This window comes from Pleurodeles waltl, chromosome 8 (genome assembly GCF_031143425.1).
Source record: "Pleurodeles waltl isolate 20211129_DDA chromosome 8, aPleWal1.hap1.20221129, whole genome shotgun sequence".
Taxonomy (NCBI): Eukaryota; Metazoa; Chordata; class Amphibia; order Caudata; family Salamandridae; genus Pleurodeles; species Pleurodeles waltl.
This window is the reverse complement of record NC_090447.1, coordinates 512,998,759-513,026,367: the sequence shown is the minus strand read 5'-3', so window position 1 is coordinate 513,026,367 and position 27,609 is coordinate 512,998,759. Positions and strand designations below refer to the sequence as shown.

Genomic DNA, 27,609 nt, shown 5'->3' with positions numbered 1-27,609 from the left:
AAAGTTCCAGGACCGTCCAAGACATGTCATCTGGAGAGTGGTTTTTTTGTAGGAAATGGCTAGTGAGTTTCGTTGCGTCTCGTTTGCACCTGATCGTGCTTCTATGTTCACATATTCTGGTGCTCACCTTCCTCGTAGTCATACCCACATATTTAAGTAGGCAAGGGCATTTGATTAAGTAAACTACGTTTTTGCAGTTGCAATTTGTCAGTGATTTTTGCACCCATGGAGTTTTGAGGTCAAGATCGATGGTAGTAGATCTATGGGTAAAAGGGCAAACGCTGCAGTTGCCGCATGGGTAATGACCTGCCGGGGGGGCCATTTGCCAAAGTGTAGTCTGTGTGGACCTTCGCTTCTCCTTTGGTCTAGTATGGACCACCATGTCCCGTATGTTGGTTGCTCTCTTAAACGCATGTAATGGTGGTTCAAAGGGTAAGCCACCTGATGTCAAAATTTTCCAATTCTCTCTAATAATCTTCTGGATTTCATTAGATAGGGGATTAAAGGTGGTGACACATACGATTTTATCCAGACTTGGTTTCTGTGCGCGAGGCTGTAGCAACTGGTCTCTGTTATTGTTGCGTGCCCGTTTTCGTGCCCTATTAACCAGATATGGGGGATAATCCTTGGTGTGTAGCTTGGTAGACAGTTTGTCTGCGTGTTTGCGGTAATCGGTGACGGATGAGCAGTTTCGTCTTAACCGTAGGAACTGCCCAACCGGGAGGTTATCTCGTAGGGCTCGTGGGTGGAAGCTCTGGTATTGTAATAGATTGTTGCAGTCTGTTGGTTTGTAGTAAACTTCAGTAGCTAACCCGCCGTCTTGTTCATAGATTAGTAGGTCGAGGAAAGGTAGTCATTACCCATGCGGCAACTGCAGCGTTTGCCCTTTTACCCATAGATCTACAGTACTACCATCGATCTTGACCTCAAAACTCCATGGGTGCAAAAATCACTGACAAATTGCAACAGCAAAAACGTAGTTTACTTAATCAAATGCCCTTGCCTACTTAAATATGTGGGTATGACTACGAGAAAGGTGAGCACCAGAATATGTGAACATAGAAGCACGATCAGGTGCAAACGAGACGCAACAAAACTCACTAGCCATTTCCTACAAAAAAACCACTCTCCAGATGACATGTCTTGGACGGTCCTGGAACTTTTCTCTCCTTCAACCCCCAGCTTGTCCGAAAGACTATTTAGGGCAGAACAACGCTGGATTTGGAGATTGCACACTGACATGGTTGGATTAAATGACGAGATACCGTGGTTCTCTCTTTAAATCTAGAACCCTCTTTGCTCCCCCTTTTCCGCCTTCTCTGGCCTTGCACCCCCTTTTTTCCTTCCCTCGCTTCTTAACTCTTTTCTCCCTTCCCTCTCCTCTCTTTCTCTCATATCTTCTCTTTCCTTCACCTTTCCTTCCCTCCTCTTCCTCGACCCTCTGTCTCTTCTTGGTCCTCTCTCTTCCCCTTTTTCTTGCTCTTAACATCTCTTTCTTCCCCTGCCCCCCTCATTTTCTTTTTCTTTTGCTCTCCCCTTGTCTGCCAGTCCTTTTGTCTTCCCCCTCATCCCCAAACCCCCCCCCACCCCCCTCCCCACTCTCCCCTTTACATTTCTCCCTTCCTTTCTTCCCTAACCTTCCCCGCCCCCTTCCTTCCACTTCGCCCCTGTCCCGGCCTCTCCCTTCTTTAGCAGCACCGCTCGCAGCTGGGAGACTACGTTTCCCAGCCACGCGAGCGTTGGCAGCCAACATAGCTGCCGGGGAACTATGTTTCCCGACAGCGCTTGCGGGCTGACGCCCAAACAGGGCTTTCCCTAACCACGGTCGCTTACCGCGGCGGCTCCGATACCTAGAGGGGGCATAACATGTTGGGGAGGTGCTGCCCACGGGCGCCCCCACCATTATTGGTCATTTCCGGCCCCCGGCACCTCCGGGGTGACCGTAATTAATTCCGGCGCACAGAATCGTTTACAGCTCGCATTACTTCCGGCCCCCGGGCCGCGGCGGTGATCACCTGCAGCTGCAAGTAATTCCCCCCTTTAAGACCAATATATCAGCTACCGGCTTTCAGGTCACTTTACCCAAGCGGTCCTGACAGAGAGGTCGGTATAGGCGCACAGAGAGCGCCCACCTTTGATGCAGTGAGTCGACCAACGATGGAAACACAGATAAGAAGCCTTACTTCTCCCTTCTTTCCTGCCCCTTTTTCTCTTGCCCTCGTTCCATTCTCTCAGCTGTCTTTCCTTTCTTTTTCTTTTTTTTTTCTTTCTTTCTCATTTCTTTCTTCGTTTTCCCCCCCTCTTGCCCCTTCCCCCCTTTTCTTCCCTTTTTCCCTTTTTTCCCTTTTCTCCCCTTTTCCTTCCCCTTTTTTTCCCCCCAAAACACAAACACCACCCCACCCTTTTTCCCCCCCTCTTTTTTTCCCCCTTCTCCAGTTTTTTTCCAACCTGATCTTGGCTTCTACCGTCTATTCCTTGACTACTTCAGTACTATTCCTTCATATATATTTTTTCATCTCTACTCTCCCCTTCTGCTTTTTCCCTCCTAACCCTAGAGTCTGACTATAAAGGGACGCTCCCTCTCCAGGATACCAGAGGCTAGTAGCCTCTATTGTTAGGGTAAGGAATTGTCTTCCCTGACCTACCACTCGCCGCGCATAGCCAGCATTGCCGCGACCGTTTTATCTGCAACCAGTACTCTTGTGTTATGCATGAAATCTTGTCACGTGTGCTGTGGTTTGCTGTGAATTATCTTCTCACCGCCAATTTTGGTCTGTTTATGTTATTGTATTTACTATAGGTCCTCCCCAGGTATTCCCTTGGCTAAGGTAGGCCCTTCCTTCCCTTCCCTTTTTCGTACTGCGATTAATTCTGCAGCGCGCAATAAGCATCTGCAACAGGGATCCAACGCCCTGATGAATGCCCAGAGACCCTCCATAGCTCAATCACAAGGGCAGAAACATGTCGGCTACTTTTTAAGATAGGTAACCTTGTGAGTCATTGCTCTCACACTGGTTCCCCACTCCTTTTAATCACACCACACAGAACCTTCTATTAAACTCACCTTGGTATCTGAGTAGGTGTTTTTATTCCCATAGCATAGCTGGATCCCTTCTTTCCAGAAATCAAACTAATTTACGCACTCCCTCCTGTTCCTTTAACAGTGAGGTTGAGTCCGCCCAGGTGGTATTGTCCTACCTGGGTGGGGCTAGGTGGTCATATGATGAAGCATGACACTATATAGTGTGTGAGACCACCTAGTCCGTAAAGGAAATCCCCCTCCACAGACCTCATACCACCCCACGTTCCACCCCAATTTACCTTTAGTCGAGGTCCAAGATTGGTCTAGTGTCGCAAGTAGCACACTTTCAATCCATTTATAATTTCAATACCCCGTACTCTCTTTTGTGATTTACAATTACTTTACCAGACAACACTGAGGGCTGCCTTTAGACATTGGCCACAATAGGTACACACCCGCTTCTCAGCAGCAATGCATTAATGCCAACCAATAAGCCACACCCACTCAAGGGTGAGACTTCATCGTAGAGCGCGACTATGGGGTAGGAGTTGCCTACTCTCGGCCACTCCAGACTTTGAGCTGGTTCAGCTATGAGTAACTGCCATGGCACCGGACCGCTAAATTTACGACAGTTTTTGTTTTTAAAAATAACTTTGCAAGCTTTGAACTTAGCATCACAAACACAGACACACACTGTTAGAAATGGGGTTTCTGGTTGGCTAGGGCATGCACCTAAGCCAGGCATAACCCACCCACAGGGTGAGGGAGTTACACACCTAAGATAACCCATGCTCACCCCCTTGGTAGCTTGGCACGAGCAGTCAGGCCTATCACAGAGGCAACGTGTAAAGCGTTTGCACAACACACACAACATAAGTGACACACTTTCCCCACCACAAAGGAAACATAACACCAAGCTATATAAAAATAAACTGTATTGTACACACCATTGTTAGACCAAACACAACATGTCAGTAATACCCTGCTATCCAAGCAGTTGTCAGAACATTACACAGTGCTATTACTCTGCAGAAATCACAGTAGTCACATATAACACACAGGTTACTCATTATTCTGCAACATCAGCAGTAGTCAGGAAAAACATTACTACAATAATGCACATGTCACAAGATCCTCATAAATGTCCATACCAGGAACCTTAGGAAACACATGACAAGTCATAAACACAGATTAGCATAAATGCCCATAACAGGAACATTAGCAAACATATGGCACGGCATACAACACAACCGGTTAGCACAATATTCGCAGACTGTCCATAACAGGAGCATCAGGAAAACATGTGGTAATTGAAGGCACCTGTTTGTTTCATGGTGAAGGCACCTCGAGTGCCATGAAGAAAACAGGGACCCCGTGCTCTCCTCTGCACCAAAACGGGGGCTATTTTATGGTTGGGGGAGCAGGGCGGCACGCACCCCCTCCGTTTTTATACTGGGACCCCTCCTGGGGCCCATGCACAAACTGGGCACCCATAGTCCCTGCGACCCCACTGGGGCCATGACTGGCCCTCCCGCAGGGAGCAGAGCCACAAGAGAAAAATGGGCCAAGTGGTGCGGGGAGCCTCCGATGAGGCTTCCTTCCCGCCCGCAACCTCGCGGCACAGATGAGGGCGTGGTGGGATAGGGGGACTCCGATAAGGCTTACTCCCCGCCAATCCTCACAACACTCACTGGGGCCTTGGTGGAACGGGGGGCCTCCGATGATGCCTCCTACCCCGCCCGTCCTCTCGGCTCCTAACTGACTGAACCACACCCGATTTGGTGCGTGGGTCTGGTGCAGCCTGCCAGGGCCGCAGAGGTGATCCTTGCACAAGTTGGAGCTGGTTGGTGCCCCGGGGGCGCTCCTCAGAGTGTGCTTTGCCCCAGGGGCACCGTTAGGAGCGTGCTTGCTCCAGTTTTCACTTGGTGATGCCCCGGGGGCACAGGATGCACCGCACTTTTGACGCACTTGGGATTTTGTACCACCTGGGTCTCGCCGATGATTTTGGCATTTCAACTAGTGCTTACAAAGTGCATGGGGCAAAAAATAAAGCACTTCTCGAGGCGCTCGATTTCACAAGAGGAAAGCGCTCTCTAGGCGATTCAGCCAAACGACAAGAAGGTGCTCTCCAGGCGTTTCTGTCCCAGACCAAGAGCCTTGAACACAGTGCTGTCCTCACACTGACAAAGCCACAGGTTGCAGGGGTCAGGGGCCACAGCACCCAGCCACTGGAGAAGACAAGTGGAGCACAGGGTGGTAGAGCCCAACGGCAGGCCAGCACAAAGGGGATGCAGACAGTGGCAGTTTCTCCTAGTGACCCAGCAGGTCACAGGTCAGCACAGCCGCAGCAGTCCAAGGTGGTTCCTGGTGAGTCCCTCCAGCAGCATTCTGTGTCCAGACACAAGCACATTAAAAGTGTCTCAAGTGTCTAATTTTCATGGAGGAAAACCCCCTGTACTTATACTCAGTTTTGCAGAGCACTAACGAAGAAGGGGAGAGGAGCTTTTAACCAGTTACAACTGGTTCTGGGAGTGTCTCCTATCTCCTTCAGCACAGGCTCCAGACATCAGTTGGGGGTAAAAGACCCCTTTGTGTGATGTCAGGGCGCAGCCTTTACAGATGAATGTGTGCCCCGCCTCCCCTTCTCTCAGCCCAGTAAGACTATTCAATATGCAGATGCACCTCTGTGACACCTCCACCCTCCCTGTGTACAGGCTGTCTGAAAAGTATTCACAAAGCCCAATTGTCACTCTGCTCAGACGTGGATTGGAGTCAAGCTGCAAAACACCAGACTCATAAGCACAGAGAAATGCTCATTTTCTAGAAGTGGCATTTCCGTAAGGGTAATAAAAAATCCACCTACACCAGTAAGCAGCATTTCTCACTACCATTACAACCATACCACACATGCCTATGCTACCCCTCATAAATCAGATAATAGCCCCTAGACATAAGGCAGGGCATTTTCAATGCAATCCTATGAGAAGGCAGCACTCAGAGCAGTGAAAAACCAAATAGGCTGTTTGTCACTACCAGGACAGGCCATGCAACCAGGCACATGCCCTGCCTTCTACATACATGGCACCCTGCCCATAGGGCTAGCTAGGGCCTACCTTAGGGGTGACTTACAAATAGTAAAGGGGGAGTTCTGGGCCTGGCAAGTAAATTTAGATGCCAGGTCCCTGTGGCAGTAAAGTGCGCACGCAGGCCCTGTGCTAGGAAGCAGGCCTGAGACAGGTTTGCAAAGCTACTTCTGTGGGTGGCACAAGCAGCGCTGCAGGACCACTAGTAGCATTTAATTTACAGGCCCTGGGCATAGCAACACCACTGTACAAGGGACTTACAGGTAAATTAAATATGCCAATTAGGTACTTACAGGTAAATTAAATATGGCAAGTAGGTGTAAGCCACTCATACCAACTTTAGAAGGGAGGGCATCTGCACTTTAGCACTGATCAGCAATGATAAAGTGCTGAGTCCTAGAGCCAACAGCAAGAGGCCAGGAAAAATAGGACGAAGGAGGTAAAAAGTCTGGGTATAAACCCGCAAAAAGGGACAGGTCCAACACACACACACATCAACCCAAGCAGATGGAAATTTACAGCAAAGTCCACAAATGCATACTCAGATTACACTACGAAGATCCCTGGTAGGATTGGAGCCAGCAGGTTCCTTACATTGAACCAACAGAAAACAAGCACCGAAGAGTTTTTTGACCAAACCTATATTGACATAGAAATGGTGACCACCTTAACCACAGTCTCCCAGACCCACGAGGAAAGCCACGCTGATTCTGAAAGCCCATGAAGCCCTACAATGACAGAGGAGTGTTATACTAATGCTAGTAATACTGTTATCATCACCCAGATGCCAGACACAGACCACATTTACAGCGGGCTGTATCAGTGTAGTAATTATTATTATTAGTTGAGAGTCTCAAACTCCCCAATCGCAAGGCTCCCAGTTGCCTCAGTGGAGTTCCAGAGATAACATAGCATAACATAGCATAACATGGCATAACATAGCATAATAACAAGACTTCGAGCTTTTTAACATGCACGTGTAATATCAACTGCAGGTTGTTCCAAAAGCCAGAAAGGCAGTATGTGGCAGCGACTCCAATTACAAATGAGCCCAAAACCTCGAGATTGGTGGTCTCTTGTTTCCAGGTCAAGTTAACATACATTTCAGACGGTGACTACAGTTAGCATTAGCTTCCCCGACACTTCTACGTTTAAAGGAAATTACAGCTGCCTTCTTTAGCACTCACTGTAATGAACCTTGTCAGGTTCAGGAACATTGCAGCGATTTTAAAGATAAAAACGTGAGAGCATGAAAGGAATAAGTAAACAACCACGTGGAGCCCGTCGGCCCAGACTGTTCCTTCATCCTCCAGCCAACAAGGACCCATGCAAGTTCAATTACAACAGCAGACAGTCTAGCCCAGCTCACTGCGGCCGCCCATTACTCGGTGAAACCAGCATTAATCGCAAAAATCTCTCCTTCGCGCCAATAGTATCCGATTTCAGTCTCAGCCTTTACACGACAACATAAGCTGAGCAAAACATGAGAGGTGTACGGAGGCAATGCTCGTGAATCACCCAAGCAAACTGCAAGACGTACACTGTGGGGGACTCAACAGTCCGTCCATGCCAATGCAAAATGTGCAACAACACGTCACGTCCGATGTATACAAACTTTACGGTGCATTGTAGGAGGCTTCCAAACGTCAACAATGTGCACCCATGCCGCTAATGGGCATGTTACGTGGCGTCATGTTATTTTATTGTATGTTAAGTTTTATGTTTTTGTATGACGTACATTCTACCGTTGTTGTGGCCTCCATGGGCCATTCACGTTTGGTACTTTTTCCCCCAGTTTTCGAAGCTTCCACTAAGACTGGCATCTAGTGTTGTTAGTGAGTTATACTAAGGGCCACTGGAATGAATTATGCAACAAGAGAAGGACAAAGTATGCGGCAGGGTTGAGTAAATTATGTGGCAAGAAAAGCCTAATTATGTGGCATAATGCAGCACATTTTGAAATAGTATTATTTCATGATTTCATCATTTTTAAACTTGGGAACACTCTATGGACATTGGATGCACCTTATTAGTACCAGTTTAACATCAAAAATAGCAATAAACAACTAAAATTCCAGTTTTGCAAATTGTCATCCACTGAGGATGACACTTTTTTCGCATTTTAGTAACTTTTGAATCATTTGAGCTAGAAACATTTTTTGTTAGGTTATGCAGATTATGCAGCAGATAATGGATTATGTAACAAATGCGTCAAATCTATATTTATGAGAAAATCGCTGCACCCACACAATTGCATAATTCCAGTGACCCTGACCTAGGATAAAATATTAAACATGTGTAATCTCAAGTAATTCCTGATTATAGGATTTCACATAAAGGCAAGACAGCAGGATCTTGTGTGATGTTTGTACTCAGGGTACACCCTCAAGTCAAAGTTCTTTGCAATGGCGACTATTGAGTGTATGCTGAGTAAAATGTGCAATTTAAGAAAATTACATGGTTTGTGTGGGAATATAATATGATATTCCGCTTGACCATTGTTTGCACTTGGTTTTATTTGGTGATAAGATTTCATGGAAGCAATCAGACTAATTTAGTAGGTCTGCATTTATGTGAATCACCTGGATGTTTGCACTACTCCCATGTTATGCCTCCTTTTCCATTCATTATCAGGGTTTGGTGCTCTTTGACACAAAGCCATTTGGCATTGTGCGATCGTGGCAAATGTTTAGCGAAAATATGTTTGGTGCTAAAAAGTTGATCAGTGCTGCCATTTGCACCACTTTACAATGTGTGTGCACTCATGCAAATATATAGTAAATCTGGGCCTGAATGTCTGAATCATTCATTAGTTCAACTCTCCCTCTCATTTAGTTATTAGGTGGAACACTGGCTTACCAGTGGCTACTTTGGGCCATCCAGTTGAAGCCTCTGAGAATATTGTGATAGGTTACTGTATGTCTCTCATATAACACTGGTACAATCTCTTGTGTTGAACCTTATTTATCTTTTCCCCACAGCTTTTATTGGGGAACCATATGACCGTATTCTGTTAATGGTCGACATAACCAAACCCTGTATTGATCTCATTCCTGCACCTTTTCCAGACTGTGATCCTGTGTATTATATTGATGGTTCATGTCTTGGCGCGATGGGGGTAAATCTATTTCTTTGAGAAAGGGTAGCTCAGGAGACTCTGCCACTAGAATCCAGAAACTGCCAAAGAGGGCTATTTAAAATAAGGTGCACCATGGCACAGGGTAGGGGTCAAAATTTTGACACTCTTGATGCTCTGTTCCGGATTAGCGACAAAACAGTACATAGGAGCCCATTGGAACTAATGGTGTGCCCCTTTTTAACGACGTTAAAAGTAGCTGCAAAAAATAAAGCAGTTGAATCTCTTAGATTCGACTGCTCAATTTTTGCAGCTCCCCGAACAGGGGAATGCCCACTTTGCAAAAATTATGCATGGCGCATGCATAATGTGGCGCAAAGGGTTACAATGTGGCGCAATGCATGCCTTGTGCCACTTTGTAAATATTGCATGCCTATTTTTGAAGCCTAATGCCATATTAGTGTGAAAAAAATTACATTAATGTGGCGCTAGTGTTTCTTAAATCTGGGCCTTGGTTTGCACTATATATGTGGTATTTTACATAAATATTTACATATTTACAGAACCCTTGCCTGGTGTAGGGCTGTCAAATAACCTTTATTTGTGGAAAGGGGTTGTCTGATAAAATATCAAAGCTATAAATAACGTGTGGACAGAATACTGTGTAAAAAAAATATCGAGGACCACAATATTGAGAAGTTAACCGTATATAGGTAAGTATAGATGTACTATTCTTAACTCCAGATCTATGCACTCTAAAGATACATATATTGTCAAGGTACATATATGTGGAGTTAAGTATAGTAAAACTTTGCTTATCCATAGAAACTTACCTTCACAATATTTTTGTCTATCCACACAATATTTTGTTCAAACACATGGAAAGGCAAAACAGGGAACCTTACAATAGATCAAATAGAGTTCTAACTGTCCTAGGATGGATCAGGAACATCTACTTCCTATGCTCCCTATCCTTAAACACAGCAAAATTACTAATAACTAGGGCTCCCAGTATTACTGGTTTTTTAAAACAATTGTGTGTTTGTCCACATTATTTTTTGTCAATGTTATCTGGGTTTATTCACATTTACTTTGGGTTTCGTGGAAATGTGAAGCTAAAACGAGTATATTTCTGCATTTATTTAACTGATAAATAAACACATATAATTGAATGCTTCATAGGTGTCAATGGTGTGAATACCCATAGAGGATAAATCAACACATTTAGACAAAAACATTCACATTTTAGTATCAAATTTGTGCACATCTACCGCTGCTTAAGCCTCATTAGGGAACTCTCTCTCATTTTAACTCCCTTGCCAGTCAATCTGCACAGCTACTGCCCTGGCAGCCATCACTTGACAGTGTTCAGAATCACTAAAGAACAACCTAATTTCCGTTTTTATTCATTAAAAAATATGAAAGGAAAATAGATGTTTTTTTCTTTGTATTTATCTGCCAAAATCAGTAAAACAGAAAACTGGGGGCCTTAATAATAACAAAAGGTTATATATAAATCAAATCATTTGCCACCTTAAAATCTGCATGCCACAGACCTGTCACACTTAGGGCTTATTTTCATATTTTAATGGCGTTCTGCTGAGACAGACCCTTAGCTGACAATGCCCCCAACTGGCTGCAAGTGCTTGAAATTTATAGGTTACTTGGGTCGCGACCAGTCGTGCTGAAGTTGAGCGCATCCCATTTTTTAGCATTCCGCCATCTGTGATGCAGACAAGACGAGCCCTTTATGGAACCCGGGGGTCCACCGCAGAGAAAGCGCCAGCGGGCGGCCTGGCGACGCATAATGACCGTGGAATTGAATAATGCACTTATGCAAGGAGGCAGCTCACAGCGGAGAAATCATTTATTATACCAATTTTCTGGTTGTTAATTTTGATATGGTTTTCAGTGAGGTACCGAGTCCCTGCAGCTGGGTGTGGGGTTGGTCCCGAGGTGCAGAACGACTGTAATGCTAACCTAATGTTCAGCCATTTTCCAGCCTGTAATTAACTTCCCGCCATTCGTGCTGATGTACATTCCAAAGAAAGGGTTCACCGTGGCCCATGAACCACGACACGGATATGAAAGTAGGCTTGGTACTTTGTCAGTACTGAGTTAGTGTATTTGAGTTAACTGGGTGCTCACAAGGTGTTTTTATCTCCGGACTGGAAACCTCGTATTTATGTGACCCCGGGTGAAAAAGGTAGGGAAAACAAAGCGGAGTTGCTAGTTTATTTCAACAATTCCAGTTCGTCATCCCTGACCCTTTCTACTCACAGCAGTGACTCCCAACATGGATTTCTCTATGGAAGTAACTGAACCTTGTTTCCTGGTGCAGACACTAACGTAGGACTGATTCTGTTTGCGTCATATTCATTCAGCCCAACTGCAAACTGAATTGCTTCTGGTGCTTTACAAGTAGCACCGTTTAATTATCCAATTAAATGGCGTTTACCTTGTGAAGGATGAATGGCCAGGTTGTCTCTGTTACGATTTGAAATTGTGAATCGTAGGTTACACAAAAATCCCTGCGGCAGGCTACAGGGGACGCTACCTTGCCAGTACAAGGAGTAACTATTTTACAGTTTAGGGTGTAAAGTCTTAAACGGTGCAGAAAATGACACGTTTCATTTGGGGTATAGCGGAGCACAGGCCTTTATTGGTGCAAGTGCAGAGGTCAGACCGGCACGAGCCAGGAAGCTCAGCTGTTCCTCTAGAGTGGGATTTGTGCCAGGGCTTTCCTGGCCCTCATCGAGAATCCATCACCATTATAGGCCCTGCACAACAGTACACACCTCCAAATATACCTAAGTTCTGTAACAGCCTCACATCCGTAATAACATCGTTGTGAGACTCCTTGCTACACTTTCACAAACAATAATATACACCTGTTCAACTAGAAAGTCTGCCCTTTCCATAGTTTGCGCAGAAGAAAAGGAATGTAAATGATATCCTCGGATCTTCAATTCTGATGGGCCTGCATCTATGTGGGATCATTCGTCATAGGAAAGAAGGAGCAGCTTTATTTAACGATACAATGGTATATTTTTCACACACGTAAGAAATGTGTTCACCCAGAAACATGAATTCATTGAAATCTCAAGTTGCTATTACCCTACTGCCATCCTGCCTTAAATATTTGAAAACAAACAACTGCAGTATTATATAAATCAACATTCCATAATTGGTTACCGCCGCCCCTGACCTCCGACCCCTGCTGGCAATAAGCCAGGCAGTGGCATAGCTAGGTTTCATGAGCCCAGAGACAAGCAGGGAAAATGTGCCCCCTGTTGCGAAGCTGAGTTGTAAAACCCCTGCATAATTAGTGTAGAGGGCCCAGCAGGCCCTGGGGTGCGCGTGCCACTCCAGGTGCTTCACCATTGAAAGCTACGCCCTTGGAGTCAGGCACAGGTCTGAATCAATCATATTAACTGTACTGGGTGACGCTCTGAAAGAAACATATCAGGGCCAGCTCACCATCTTTATCCTGCTAGGCATCTGCACAGCGTTCACTACACTACACTGTGCAGTGTAAGGCCATCTATCACTTTCTTTAAGGGACAATCTAGTGTGGAGGAAAAACATCTCTTAATACAGTCCTCCATTAATACCTATCATCAGCGATAGGCTTTCTTGAATGCTGCTTTCTTGGGTGACGTCTGCTTCGGTTTTGAGATGTTCTGCGACATGGTTTACTGCATGGTCTATATGAGATCAGTTTTTATCACGTCTACGTAGGCATTTTTGGTCTTCCCTCATCAGTTGTGTTTCTTAGGCTTCTCCACTGGGCATGTTCAACAAATTAATTGACCCTAGAGAAGCCAAAAAGATGGCGTCAGCCTAACAACCTATTACCGTTCTATTAAGGCAAGATAAGATTTATTATTCTACCCTTAACCCTGCACATTATTAGTCACCCCCTCTGTTTTTACTCCTCACATACTCCTTTGTCAGATCTACTACCTCACACATCTAGAGGAGTCAATTCACAAATTACTGGCGTCATAGAAGTGATTCCAGAGGTGATATCACGTAATCCTTCGCCCTATTATTGGGACATTCTTATCTTTTAAAGCAATTTTTAATAAAGGATTGTTGCTACCGCTTGCTAATACTCAGCGAATGAAAACAGGCACCGGCAACGATCTACTGATACAAGCCAGAGGCAAAGACATGCTTTTGTGAGCTCTGTATTCCAAGTGGTTATTACAAGGGCCACTGGGAAAACATAAGTGTGTGGCTGCAGGAGTTTCCCATTGAATATACATTTTCTGCACTGGCCACATCACCCAGCATATGCTGCACAATTTGCAGACTATAACAAAGAAACTATTTTTTGTGCATTGCCCCTTGTGTGTTTTAGAGGGAGGTTTGTTTTATCATTATTACTGAAATGATTTAGTATTTTTCTTAAGCATTGCACCACACCAGATGGTGGCCTATAAGCAGTAAGCCCCAGTGGGAGCAAGAGGAGACAAGGTATAGAAGATGGTTCGCCCCAAAAATGTTGCTGTCTGGTAGTCCCACATGAGAGTTATTACAGGTGACAAAACCTTGGATGTGACACTAAAACAAGGAGAAAGGGAAAACAGATTAAAAGGACAATCTCTCAAACAGGTTCTTAGTCGACAGAGTCAGAGATATCAATGGAAAGTCCGGTGGATTTGTTTTAAACTGCTAACAGTTGACGAATGTGCAGATTACGGCTCTAGAAAATGCAAGGGCTCGGGGCAATTAAAGCGGATGGCTTTACGTGCGGGCCGAGCACGCCGAACAAGTACTTGCCAAGTCATCCCTACTGCGGCAGCCATCGAGGCAGGCCTGAAATAACTCTACATATCGGCCTTCTCGCCGCGGAGATTTAGTGTTTCCATTAACAGGACTAATTTTACTGAGAAACGTTGACCTTGCTGCGCAAACAGAAAAGGAAGCTCATTGTCTGGCGTTTGCTGGAAGCCTCTGCGAGGTTATCCTGTGGTGATGTCGAAAAGCCGCCGTCTGGGCAGGCACTTCCTCAGTCTGGAGGATGCCACCCCGCGCCTTCCCAAAACAAAAGCGCTGCACGCGTACGTGCCCCGGCGCCACGCCCTCTCGGCCACTCCGGGGACGTCTCTGGACGTCGCAGGGCCTCGGCAGCGAGGGGCGAACGGTCTCTTCACACCGAGGCCTCGTTCCCGCGCTCAGTCTCTTGGCCCAGCTGTGCACAAGACTTTGCAGATGTCCACAGCCTAAGCACGGGGGCGGTGCGTGTGAGACACGCTTGTTTGGGTGCGCATAGAAAAACATCTGTTTATGTCTTACAGACCTTCTGCATATGCAAACGTAAAAGAAATGTCCTGTTTTTTGCAGAGCGTAGGACTCATGGCTGTTTCTTATTTCTCCTGATTTTGAGAGATACGGGAATTAAGCGGTTTTCCGAGGATCACACAATTTGGTCAAATCCGGATTAGGATCGAAGTATCTTATTCCCACAGTTTGTAATTTAGCTGCTAGAGCACGCAAAAATGTTGACATGATATGAAACATGCTATACGCCCATTGGAAAGGCTTTCCATCTAAAATCTCTGTAGGCAAGTGAATGTCCTAAAAGTTGTCATTTCCAATTTTGGAGTAAAATATTTCAAGTGGGTAGGGGGACATAGGTAGACGGGAGGCGAATGTGTAGGCATTATGGCAAAAGTAGGGCCTCTGAGGGTAAGGGGAGGTGAGGAGTGTGCGAGATGAGAGTATGCAAGAAGGAAGGAGGAAGTTAGTGAGCAGGAATAGGAAAGGCGCAAGAAAGTGTTGGGGGGGGGGGGGGGCGAGAGGAAGACCAACATAAGACAAATGGAGGCAAGAGGAAATAACCTTTGATTAGCTTATGCTGCAGGAACAGCTCTACTAGTCAGAAACTGTAGTGCAACTGCAGTGCTAGAAAGTCGGGGGAGTCGTCAGAAGCACTCTGTCTTGAGTGATGTGCATTCTATTCCCTAACAATTCAACTCTGTCAGCTCAAACTATTTTCTGTAGCTAGAGATTTTTATTATCAGTTTCTTTACCTATAGTTTTCATATTCTGTTTTGTAGATTTGAGACCATAACCTGAAACATGTTTTGCTCTCAGCTATGATTAGCCAATCAGCGTTTTCAAGGAGTTTATATTCACCTGTGGCTGAAGAGTGAGAGCTTGACTTCAGCTTTCATGTCCCTTACAGATTATGAAATCTAATGCAAAATGTATTTGTGTATATGTGTGCCAATCAGCGTTTTCAAGGAGTTTATATTCACCTGTGGCTGAAGAGTGAGAGCTTGACTTCAGCTTCCATGTCCCTTACAGATTATGAAATCTAATGCAAAATGTATTTGTGTAGGAATATGCAATGTTCAACGTTGAGTGTTTATGTCACATCCTCCAAGTTTGGCGATTCAAACAGATTAGAAGATGGCAATTGTTGGATTTGGGCCTTTCTGTAGGCTCAACCCCAAACGTTTTGCCTTCATCCTCCTTTTTTGTTGGCTTTTAGGGCTCTCTACACTTTACCACTGCTAACCAGAGCTAAAGTGATTGTGCAATCTCCTTTAAACATGGTAACATAGGCTTACACCCAATTGACACATTTAATTTACTTGTAAGTCCCTAGTAAATTGGTTCTCTATCTACCCAGGGCCTGCAACTTAAATGGTACAAGTAGGCCTGCAGCACTGATTATGCGACCCAACTAAGTAGCCCTTTTAACATGCCTCAGGCCTGCCATTGCAGCCTGTGTGCAGGTTTAAAGTGCCAATCCAGACTGGCCAAATAAAACCTTTGTGAGGACTAAATCTTGCTTTTTAATACATATAAGTCACCCCTAAGGTAGGCCCTAAGCAGCCCAGAGGGCAGGATGTAGAGTATTTCAAAAGGTGTGCATGTACTTTTAAGCTTTACATGTCTTAGTAGTGAAGCACTCTCCAATTTCTTTTGCACTACTCCAAGGCCTGTCTCTCCCATAGGATAACATTTGGTTGCTTTATTACATTTAATATGTGCTTTTATTTGAGAGCAAGTAGGGATGACAAGTTGGGTGTCTAAGGAATTGTAATTTGAAACCTTCTTTAATGGTAAAATCACAACTCGGAAAATGCCAGTTTTAGGAAGTTGGCATTTTCTTGTCCTAATAATTAGGTGCCTGCAACTTGTATCCTGGGTCACATGGCTCGGTGTGGCTGGCAGTTGGTCTTTGTATATTGGTCACAGACAGTGAGACAAAGTGGCATTGGTGTTGGCACGACGGACCATCGCTGACTTGAGTGGGGGTGTTGCGTTGGCTCTCATTATCCTAAATGAGACTACTGGATTTCTAGGTAGCAGGATCGTTCACAGTGTGGGGGACTGAGTCTGACCCACTTGGAAGGACCTCTGTCACCCTAAATCCGGTTTTGCTCCGGCTAACTAGCAGTGCCTAATCTCTCCCAAGGGGAAGGGATGATTTGGCAGCCGAGCGCATGACATCTTTAGAACTTCTCAGGGAAGTCGTGGTCACTCAGATCCAAACCAGCTCTCTCATTTACAGTATGATCTCATCTACAAATGACAAAGGCAGTTGAAGTTTTATATATTGTTTTAATAAAACGACTGCATTTTAGATATTAAGGTGTGAGCCGCAATAACCAGAACCATACAACACAGTAGGATTGAAATAGTCATGAGGAGACTGAAACATAAAAATAACGCTATCATGATGTTAATAAATTCTACTCTCTCTCAGTTAGTTATATTTCGAGCACAGCATGTTAAGCTTCTAACTTGCCTTTTAGATTCCCCGGGAAACCATCAACCCTCATACCTGAGAAAAGACCTGTGATCTGCTTCAGCATCTGCAACAAGGCAGTCAGCGTCTAGTTGTGGTTTTCTGGTCGGAATCTCCCTCTCGCGTGTATTGGGACAAGGAAGTGTTTTTATAACTAACATGTCAGCTTGATCACAAAATGTCCCTACGCAAGAATGCCAAAGACTAAACTCCTACCACGTCTATCAGCAATGTACCAGACTGTATCCTTGACTGAAGCACAGAGTGAACAAGAATGTGTTATTGAGAACTCCAGTGCTGAAGTAGTCTAAACAGTGTGATATAAAAAATAAAACAAGACCGTAGAACTGGTTATTTGAAAAATAACAGTACGAAGCCGAATAAAAAGCATTTAGAGCAAAGTGCACAGAGGCTCTAAGCTGCGAGCAAAGGAATAAAATACATCCAGGGCAAAGTGCACAAAGGCCTAAAGCCTGAAGCTAATGCGCAAAGGATACATAAAACTGACCACACTACACCCTCCCCTTGTCGGTAGCAAGTGGTTCTAACAATATAAAAATATGCCCCAGATACAAAAAACACATCAAATATATTTCGACAAGGTCAGAGGACAGCAAAGCAGAAAACTAATTTTAAATTGGGAAGCATGTGACGGTAAAGCCAAATTCGATATAATGTCAATTTAAAACAAAACAAAAAAAAAAATCAAATTCTTAGACAGAAGCCACGGAAAGCAGGAGATCCTCTACTTCGACAGATGTCAACATCGGAAAATCCACGCCAAAAATTATCATGGAGCAGGTGTGTTCCAAAGCCCCAGAACCATCCAGGGCGGCACCCCGTGCAGGGCCTATGAATGAGACAATACCATCTTCCTCCAGGAAGGGAATCTCATAAACTGCCTCACGAAGCAAACGCAACCGTAGTGCACAAGTCTGGGAATTAGCCCTAATCGGGAACATCAACAGATCAGTATTGACCACTGGGGGGTGCTGCAGTGAGAGACAGAGAGCCAGTGCATGGGCAAACGAGCACCAAAGGCACCGAAACACGGGTTGCACACAATCCAAAACCGGTCGGAACGACAGAGACCAGTCACACTCCAATTGTCCCAGGAGTGTTGCTCCAAAATGCTGCATCATGCGTTCATGACACAGCTGCGCTGACGGGAGCGCTAATATGGGATCACGTCGCAGTGGGACAGTCATTGCGGAAGAACAGCAGCAACAGCAAAACCCCAGCCAACAAAGCCAAAGTAATCGGAAATCCCCCAAAAATGCTTCCGAAAATAGAATGAATAGCCGAAGGTATTAAACCGAATATGGAAGAGAAGGTATGAGCAAAACCAACACCAACAGCTTTGAAAAAATGCGCAATTCCTGCAGTGCTGGACGCATTAAATATACGTCCCACGAGTTCACCAAAGTGACTCGGAAAGTTAGTATTTAAAAGGGACTGTATTTCTGCTGATGACCTCGCCACCTGAAGTGCGTAGGTCTCGCTAGCAGATGTAAGGGCCACATGCTTTTGAAACAATAGAGCTTTCAGTCGACTCAACTTGTCGAAATTCACATTGGAAGTAGCAATATGAGGCCAGATGTCCGCTACCTCCCTAATTTGAGTGGGGGGAAACAACACATTCCCGCAGCACGTAACGGCCTTGGTGACAATGACTACATAAACTATTCCGGCACGCATGCCACAACAGGGTTCACTGTTAAGAAGGACGTAACTGCCGTTTGAAAGCACCTGGAAAGTGTTTTTAATTACCGTGACTGGAACTCCCTTAAGATAACAAGCTAAGTTAGCAATCGAGCCATTACACGCCAGTGCGAAGACAGCTGTTTACAAACCATCGAATGGCTGACAGAAGTTTTGCATTCGCTACCGCTAAGAAAAACCTCCCTCAGACCATTAATACATCTGTATAGAAAGGGAAGCTCCCACACCTCGTGTATGTAACTGTCACCCAATCGTTCATATCTACCCACCGGAATGTGCCTCAAACAAGAAGTAAATTGCAGAGTGGAGATAGGCAAATTAATAACCCCGTGAACCAACCACTCATCTGACGGAATCTCAGCCACAGTAAAAGGCAATTTCTCCAATTTTTCAATATTTAACATAACATATGTCGCTTCCTTCTTAGCCATCAGCTGTTGTTGACGAGTCAAATTAAAGGAAATAAATATCTCCCTGGCACGAATGTGCTGCCACGGAACGCGACCTGCCTTCAAGGTCTGTAGAGTCCAACCCAACTGCATGACGGACCGCGTTTGACTCTGCCCATAATATAAAGAAGACATATCAGATTTAATAATGTCTATAGCAGAGGAAACAACGTTGTCAATTGTGTATACACGGTCTGAAAGGGTATGTATCCCATTATCCACAACAGACAAAGCCTGCATCAAATTTTCCTGATCAATTTGCCTCAACCGGGCCGCTGCCTCTTGTTGTGAAAGCTTCCAAATCTCATTATATACTTCATACAAAAAACGTTTCTTCCGCGGTATTCTTGGTCCTGACAAAAAATCTTGCAAGTCAGTATCATTAGACAGTAACGTGAGATGTGTCTTAACTGCATCCAGCGTGGATGACTTCAACCATTGTTGACAAAGTTTCCCCACGCTGTATGTAGTAATGATATCAGCATGTTCTGGTGATATGTAGCGAGGGTCTGCCCTACTAGTCCTGAACCCCCCCGAAGAGGTGACAAAACGCTGATGACACCCATTAGTGTCTATGGGCCACAATAACCACCCGCCAATGAAGTGTTAAGCGTACCATTCTGGCCACAGCGCTCGGCTGACGCTCGAACTGTTATTAAAGATTTGCGCATCTTTGTCGATACATATGCAGTTGCGGCTTTTCATTCGGACCAGGGCCCTGCTTTTGCCTCTAAGGCATTCAGGGACACCATGGCTTTGTTGGGGGTCCAGCTCCAGTTCTCGTCTCCATTTCATCCCGAGGGAAATTCTGTCGTGGAGCGTTTAAATCGCGATTTAAAGCAATCCTTAACAGCCAGAGTTATAGGTACGGGTCGTAGTTGGCTAGCCCACCTATATGGAGTACAGAGAGCACTTAATAACTTGCCTAGAAGGTCCCTGGGGGGTCGTACTTCATATGAGTGCCTGTTTGGAACACGAATGTATGTTCCTGATCTAGATGGTCCTGGTGTGGAGACGCCAGATACGCCCTTTGACATAAATGATCGTGTCCCATATCACACTTGCACACTACAAAGTATCTGCCCAAGCACACTCACAAAGGGCTTGACGCTAGTCTATTGTTACCCCATATAACCTTGGGCCAGAGCATAGAGGAAGGAAATTCCAAACATATTTGGGGTTGGAAGTCTACAGAACCTTCTCATATTTCAAAGTGGGCACCAGGTATAAATATTGGACCCTCAGACCCAACTGTTCAGTACGCCTCTGGAAGACTCAGAGGGACTGCTGAGCTGCTTTGCCAGAAGTACCTCTACTCAGTTGCCCTGCTGCCTGGGCCTGCATCTTGTACCCCAGGCCACCAGAGTAACTCCAAGGGCCAGATGGATGGCCTCTTGATTAGAAGCCTTTGGGCAGAACAGGCTCCAACCACATTGAGGCCAGTATCTGGACTCAATCTGCTGTGAGTCTTGTCCCCCAGTTGGTGCCATCTCAGTTCAGGTCCCTTGGAAGTTGAGCTGAAAGTGCTCTGCCAGCCCAACAGTGGTCCTGTGGGCAGATCTGACATATCACAATGCATCTCCTCCCATCCCCACTTCAGAACCTCTGCTGCACAAAGCATCTCTGATGTAGGACTTTACATTGCAGCCCACAGGCTCCTCGGAACCTCTGCTGTGCGATGCAGCCTAGATACAGGCTTTCGCATCGCAACCCCTGTTCATCAGCACCCTTGACAACGTTGCAGGACTCCCCATTGCAGCACCGCAGCTTCTTCAGACCCACCAGAGCGCAATGCAGGATTTCTCATAGCAAGCCTTTCATCTACAGCATCCTTGACAACAGCGCAAGATCTTGCAGCGCAACCTCGCAGCTCCTCGTAACCGCCGCTGTGCAACAGATCCTTGACACAGGATCTCTCAACATTCCGCAACCAGAATTTAAGGTACTGTTGTTCAGCGGTCCTAACTTGGTCCATGTATCCTAGCCGATCGGCGCTCCACCATGACCGGACTGATCGTATGAATTTGCCCCGGTCCAATGGGACCAGATAACCACAGTTGATGTTTTGTGCTTCTAGGCACTATTTTTACTGAAATCTTTAAAACTGCATATCTCCGGTTCTATTTATTGGATTTTTGTCATTTTGGTGTCAAACTGATTATTAAATTGTAATCTATTTCTCTGAATCAGTGTGGGATTTTCCCTGAGTTGTGTTTTCACTTTATTACTGTTTGAATTGATGCATAAATACTTTACATATTGCCTCTAAGTTAAGTGTGACGCTTGTGTCAAGATACCAGAAGGTTAAGCACAGATTAATTTTGGGGTTTTCTTGTCACTTCACCCTAACAGAAATTTTGTTTTTTGCTTGAGTAGGTTTCACCCTCCCCCCCCCCACAACAAATAACCCAGTTTCCAAAAGGAGCAGATGGATGTCTGTATTTCAGAGGATTCCATCATAGGTCTAGGAGATTTCCAGGCATGGCTCCTTGTTGCGCTCCCAGGCCCCAGTGAAGAGAGAGGAAACGCTATCCTAATTTAAAAAATGATTGGCAGCACCTATACAGTCATCACCCATTGTTGTGGTAACTCTAAATCAATTTGCCAAGGATTGCAGGATTGGCAGGGTACAGACAATAGTAGCAAACAAAGAATGCATCATGCAGGATTAGCTCAGCATCGCCATCACGATGCCTTCACATGCTCACGCAATTTACACGTTTTTCTGAAAGTGAATTATAGCAAAATACAAAGGCAGTATTTGCAAGACTGGTTGCCTGCTTCCACAAAGCCAACAAACATTCACCAGCTGGGATTGGGTAACACAATAAACTGGAAAGACCACAACCAAGCTAGGTTTGTGACAAGTTCGCCTCCAGCCTCTGTTATCACAACCGAGCTCGCAGGGAGGCAGCACACAAAGAGATCAGTGATGAGTCAGACAACACACAGTGCAGCATGCTAGGCCAAAGATTCCTGCATCCAAACTTTGTGAAATCGTCAATTTATTCCAAAATATGGAGAAGAGAAGTCCTTGCATTCCAGGCAATATCTTGCCACAACATATTAAGTTCTGAATTCAGATTGGTGGTAGTACACAAATGAGCGGATGCGTGCAATGAGCAGCCGACGTGTGCTTCGGCCTTTGTCACAAAGCAGTCTGCCAGCTTTCAAGAAGCAATGCAAGACTCAAACTTTTCTCCCAACACTCCACCATCTACACGGAGTCTAGAAGATAACCCCCAGCAAGGGTCTGCTGCTTTATGAATCTGCATAACATAGAATAACAAAATGGTTTGGACCATCTTACAGCGATGACACGTGCACTGCTGGCTGTCGTCACTCTGTTCCCCTAACAGTTGTCAAGTGTGCGGAGAGAACAGCTGGCGGTGGGATGTGGCTCACTGAATGGAGCGCAAATTTAGGAAGTTTGCTCTCAGCCCTTGGCGCGCGACCGCCCCAGCCCGGAACCAAGGCTGAGATCCAGCTCTGAGAAAGTAAGACTAACAAGACAGCACAGAACCTTCTGGCAGGGCCTAACATAGGACCCTGCAGCCCCTGAGTGAAAGGGGGCTCCACCCTTCAGGTCTCTGTCCGCCCATGCCTAGGCTTCACCGCCACATCTTCCAATGCAGGAGTCATCATGTACTGCAGTGTCTCTGTATAAACCTTGTGGATGCAGTAATGGGGGTCACAAACTTAGCAAATTAACGTATTGCTCATCTGGACCAATACAGTGCTCAAATTCTACTAGTGAAAGCAGCGCCTCCCCTCAATTGATATTAAAACCATGTATTGCACACATACATCTTCATCACCACATCAGATTTATATCAAAGGGGCATCGCAAGACACCAGCAATATTTACAGCATATCACAACTGCAATGTGTTTGTTAAACCACAATATGTAGTAAACTCTAAGCAAAATATCGACTTCCTGATTTTTGGCCAGTTCTCTTGCATTCCTGTGAACAGAGATAATTTCATATTCCTAAAATCTCCTCTGATTTAGCAGTAATTATAGGCCGAATCGACAACAAGGGATGCGAAGCAGATCACACAAGGCGTCAGCGTGCGTGTCAACTAGTGCATAGTTTAGCTGTGAGGGGAAGAAGATGCCAACGGATTCTAACTGGTATCGTTCCGAAAGAAATAGAAACGTTACCTAAAACAACACGATAACGGCGCATGTTTTCCAAAAGTCAGAGACACCAGCTAAAAGAAAGCACCTGCACTCACTAGCGGTGATAAAGTTCCGCTGCACGGAAGAATGAGACAACTTTGGCGCAACAACGCAGTGGCTCAGTCGCATGGCCTGGGGTGGCGGCACCTACCTTGGCGAGCATGGCGTTGCGGGTGGCGGCGGCCAGGTCCCTCAGGCTGGCCGCGGTGCTGCCGGCCCTGGGGTGCAGGGCCGGCGAGCCCCCTCCCCCCGGGCTCCGGCTCGGGCTCTCCGAGGGGCTCCCGCCGCCCCCCGCCCGGGGCCTCTGGCGGATGCCGTCCAGCAGCCGCACCAGCAGGATGTTGGCCGGCAGGTCGTCCACCCCGCAGGCCACCAGGACGCGGCACTCGGGGCAGCGCAGCTCCCGGCGGGAGGTGACGATGTTCTGCAGGCAGCGGCGGCAGAAGGTGTGCTGGCAGGGCAGCACCCGGGCCGAGGTGTCTAGGCGCTCCAGGCACACGGAGCACTCCAGCAGGTCCAGCAGCGACGACTCGTCCATCTCTCCGCCGCCGCCACCACCACCACCGCCGCCTCTCCTCGCTCCCCCACCGCCTCTGCGCTCCCTTCTCCTCTCCTCCTCTTCTCGGGCGGCTTTCTGCGATCCCTTGGAAGTGCACAGCCAAGACGCCCCGAGGAGCATTTAGACCAGCAGCCCAGACCAGGCAGGGAGACAAGGGGGCACTGCCCGTGCCATGCCAGGCACCACCGGTGCGGAGGGAGGCAGAGATCACCCAGAAAAAAGCAAAAGATCAACTGTGCCCGAAACTCCCTTGACAGAAAGTCTTAGTCGTGTTAAAAATGTGGACCCATCCGTGCAAATGGAATCAAACTCCCGCTGTGGCCGTGTAATCAACCCTGGTTCCTTCAGCTGTGCAGAAATATTTCACCGAGGCTTCCAGGGACGGGTCCTTCGCTTCGGCGTCCTCACTGTGCTTCTGGAGTCTTGACACAGTGAGAAGGTTCCCGTTTTTCTCTCTGCGCGTTGCCCAGTGTTGACGAATTGTACAAATTCTTCAATTCAATAAACATGATCTGGCGCTGGCACTTGCAGGGCGCCTCTCCCGAAGCGCTGCGAGCCGGGGATGTGGCGTCCCCCTGGTCTCTCGCGGTGAGGATCCCAGCAGAGGTGTGTGGCAGGACATGTCTCATGCCAGAGCAATGCCCATCTGGTGAGGGTGGCTGCCCCTCCTAGCAGAAGTCATGCTCCATGTGTTCCGCTCCTGCGAGGCTGAGAGCAGCAGGGCTACTGCAGTGACAGCCACAAGAGGAAATGACACCTCCAGCAGGCAGGACTGTGGCAGTCAGAGGTGCAGCCTGCCGCCTTCAGCAGGGCAGTGACAGGTACCCCAGTGACAGCCACTAAACAGCCTGGGACCGTCAAGGGGAGGGGCTGTGACAGCCCAGGCACCCCCAGCAACTCTTCTATTGTCTGTTATAGTGCCAAGCACAAAGGCAACCTAGCACTTTCTGCAGGCGACAGGCACAACAGCCTGCAGCCCGCAGCAGTTTGAGCGGAGACGGCCACCACCGTAGTCTATCACCCAGCAGTGTACGAGCAGTCACTACAGCCTGCCAACTCCAGCAGGCAGTTCACTGGCTAAGGAGCTGGCAGGGACCTCCGACAGGCAGAGCGGCGGCAGTCACGACATCCGTGCGGGTCTAGCACAGGCAGCCTCGTGCACCATCATGCAGGCAGAGCAGCAGCAGTCACAGAAGCGGCGCCGGGCACCCCCGCAGGCTGGGTCCTGAGACAGAGGAGCACTGGCAGCTCCAGCAGGCAGGCAGACCTCCCTTCCCCTGGCAGTTGTCCTCACGCAGGAGTCATCGTTTCTGATGGCTTTTCCCACAAGTCAAATGAGCCACGCCGCGTTCAGTCCCAGCAGCGGGGAAATGACAGCTGCTCTCCCCCGGCGCCTCCCCTCCTTCAGCGGTGTCACCCCTCCCGGGGGCTGGGCATGCCCTCAGCACCCGAGGAGGAGGCAGGGGTATCCCCAGAGCCCGGGCGGAGGAGGCAGCTCTTGCCGCTGTGTCCCAAGCGGTGCTGCCGGGGTGCAGAGCCCTTCTTGCGGAATTGGGGGGGGGGGACTGATAATGGCAAGAGTCGGGGCAGCCTCTGGGGCTCCCCCGGGGCGCACCCTCCTCGGAGCAGCTGGTAACTGGCTGCTTGTGGAAGGGACGCGGCTGCTGCCAGGGCGCAGGAGCACGAAAGCTGCAACCCGAGGCGAGTACCCGGCGTCTGGCGGTGACCTGCCGCTCACCCCGGTTGTTGCTGCCGCCTGCAGGCCGAGCCCTCGGCCAACTCCCGGCGCCCGCTCTCTGCCCTCCTCTGACGGGACACGGCCCTGCTGGGGCCACTGCGCCCTGCCAGTCACAGGCGGGGACTGGCAGGGCCGTACTACACTGGCATACCACCCGGCCCGGCCAGTGAGATCATCAATAACCCAGGCGGGGAGCGTGAGAATGTCAGGAGCGTAGAGCTGGGGAGGAACCAGTGCTTAATTAGTAAATACATAAGTGCCAGGGCCCAAGGTATTGCTCTGGAGGCCACTGGTACTTGCACTACCAGCTGGACCTGCCATATGTTAGTGTAAGTGTTCCTACTAAGCATCACACTACTGTAAACGTGAAAGGGTGGGCAGTTCAAGGCCCCCTAAAGCTGTAACAATGGCCTTGATGCACTAGAAATGTTTTATAAATGTTTTAATGGTGAAAGTGATGTGCTCTACTTAGAAATAGGCAGACAGCGCCACCGTATGGTAGACAGTCATAAGAACGTATGGGTGGTGATAAGTGGCAGTGCAGAGCACTGGCAAACACTAGCACAAAATAAACACTAGGCGGAACGGAGATAAAATGGAGGGGAGTGACATGAAACAAGGGAGCCAATAGGTTCAAGATGGAAGTAAACGGGGTCTCTGAAAAAAGGCCAAGAAAAAGGGCACGAGAGCTCTTGGGAGGGTAGAGATACAAGAGGAGAGAATGGTAAGATCCTAGTGGAGAAAGTGGCAAGACACCGTGGGCATTAATTGTTGCTAGCCAGGAGTGGGGACTTGCACCACTACCCTGCTCTTTGGTGCCCCTAGCTCAGGCCTTTAACCCCAGCCCTCGAACATTGTTGCTCCTGCGACAGATGGTGCAGGATCAGTCACCCATTATATAATGTGCGGAGGACCGATTGTGTTATACTAAAGTTAGTGTGACCAGGTTTGGAAAACAAAAAGCCGGGACCTTTCAGTCATAGAAGTAGGACTGCAATTTCACATTGACCTAGAGACACAAAAGCACTTAAAGACTGAGCTCTCCAAAATGGAAAACATAGACAACGGCACACTAATGCGTATAAATTAATTGAAACTTTTACTCAGAGTATCATCTGTGCTAATTAAACTGCCTTCTAAAAGGGCTGGTAACTAACCCTGCACTGGACACGTAAAAGCTTTCCTCCCTCTGTGTTCAGTCTAAAAACCAGGGCACAGGCTGAACTTAGTGAAATGTGCCGGGAGGGGTGATGAAACACCGTGACTGTTCCGGCAAATCCGGGGCCCCTCTTCACCCTATAATATGTTACTAGAAAAAAAACATTGCGTGCACTGTGAAATGGATCCCGCATCAAGGCCCATATTTATACTTTTTGACGCTAAACTGCGCTAACGCAGTTTAGCGTCAAAAAATTTTGCGCCGTCTAACGCCATTCTGAAGCGCCATGCGGGCGCCGTATTTATGGAATGGCGTTAGCCGGCGCAAGCAGACCGGCGCTGCCTGGTGTGCGTGGAAAAAAACCACGTAGACCAGGCAGCGCCGGCGTTGGGCAAAAATGACGTTAGGGCGTCTTAAAATGGGGCAAGTCAGGTTGAGGCAAAAAAATCGTCTTAACCCGACTTGCGCCATTTTTTAACGACGCCCATCCCCCATCAACATGACTCCTATCATTGTAAAGATAGGAGTCATGCCCCCTTGCCCAATGGCCATGCCCAGGGGACTTCTGTCCCCTGGGCATGGTCATTGGGCATAGTGGCATGTAGGGGGGCACAAATCAGGCCCCCCTATGCCAAAAAAAATTATTTAAAAAAAAAAAAAAATACTTACCTGAACTTACCTGAATGTCCCTGGGGTGGGTCCCTCCAGCCTTGGGTGTCCTCCTGGGGTGGGCAAGGGTGGCAGGGGGGGTCCCTGGGGGCAGGGGAGGGCACTCTGGGCTCATTTTGAGCCCACTTGTCCCTTAACGCCATGCCTGACCCAGGCGTTAAAAAGCGGCGCAAATGC

General features: G+C 47.3%; 1 protein-coding gene across 1 annotated transcript in view; it reads right to left on the bottom strand.

The window, feature by feature from the left end:
• The window catches only part of SH3RF3 (SH3 domain containing ring finger 3), a 1,332,803-nt gene extending 1,307,144 nt beyond the window's left edge, over window positions 1-25,659 (bottom strand). The window contains exon 1 of the mRNA XM_069204493.1: window positions 23,459-25,659. Coding sequence (XP_069060594.1) covers window positions 23,459-23,986 — 528 coding nt within the window. The 5' untranslated portion in view covers window positions 23,987-25,659. The remainder of the gene's footprint in view (window positions 1-23,458) is intronic.
• Between the last annotated feature and the right edge of the window lie 1,950 nt (window positions 25,660-27,609).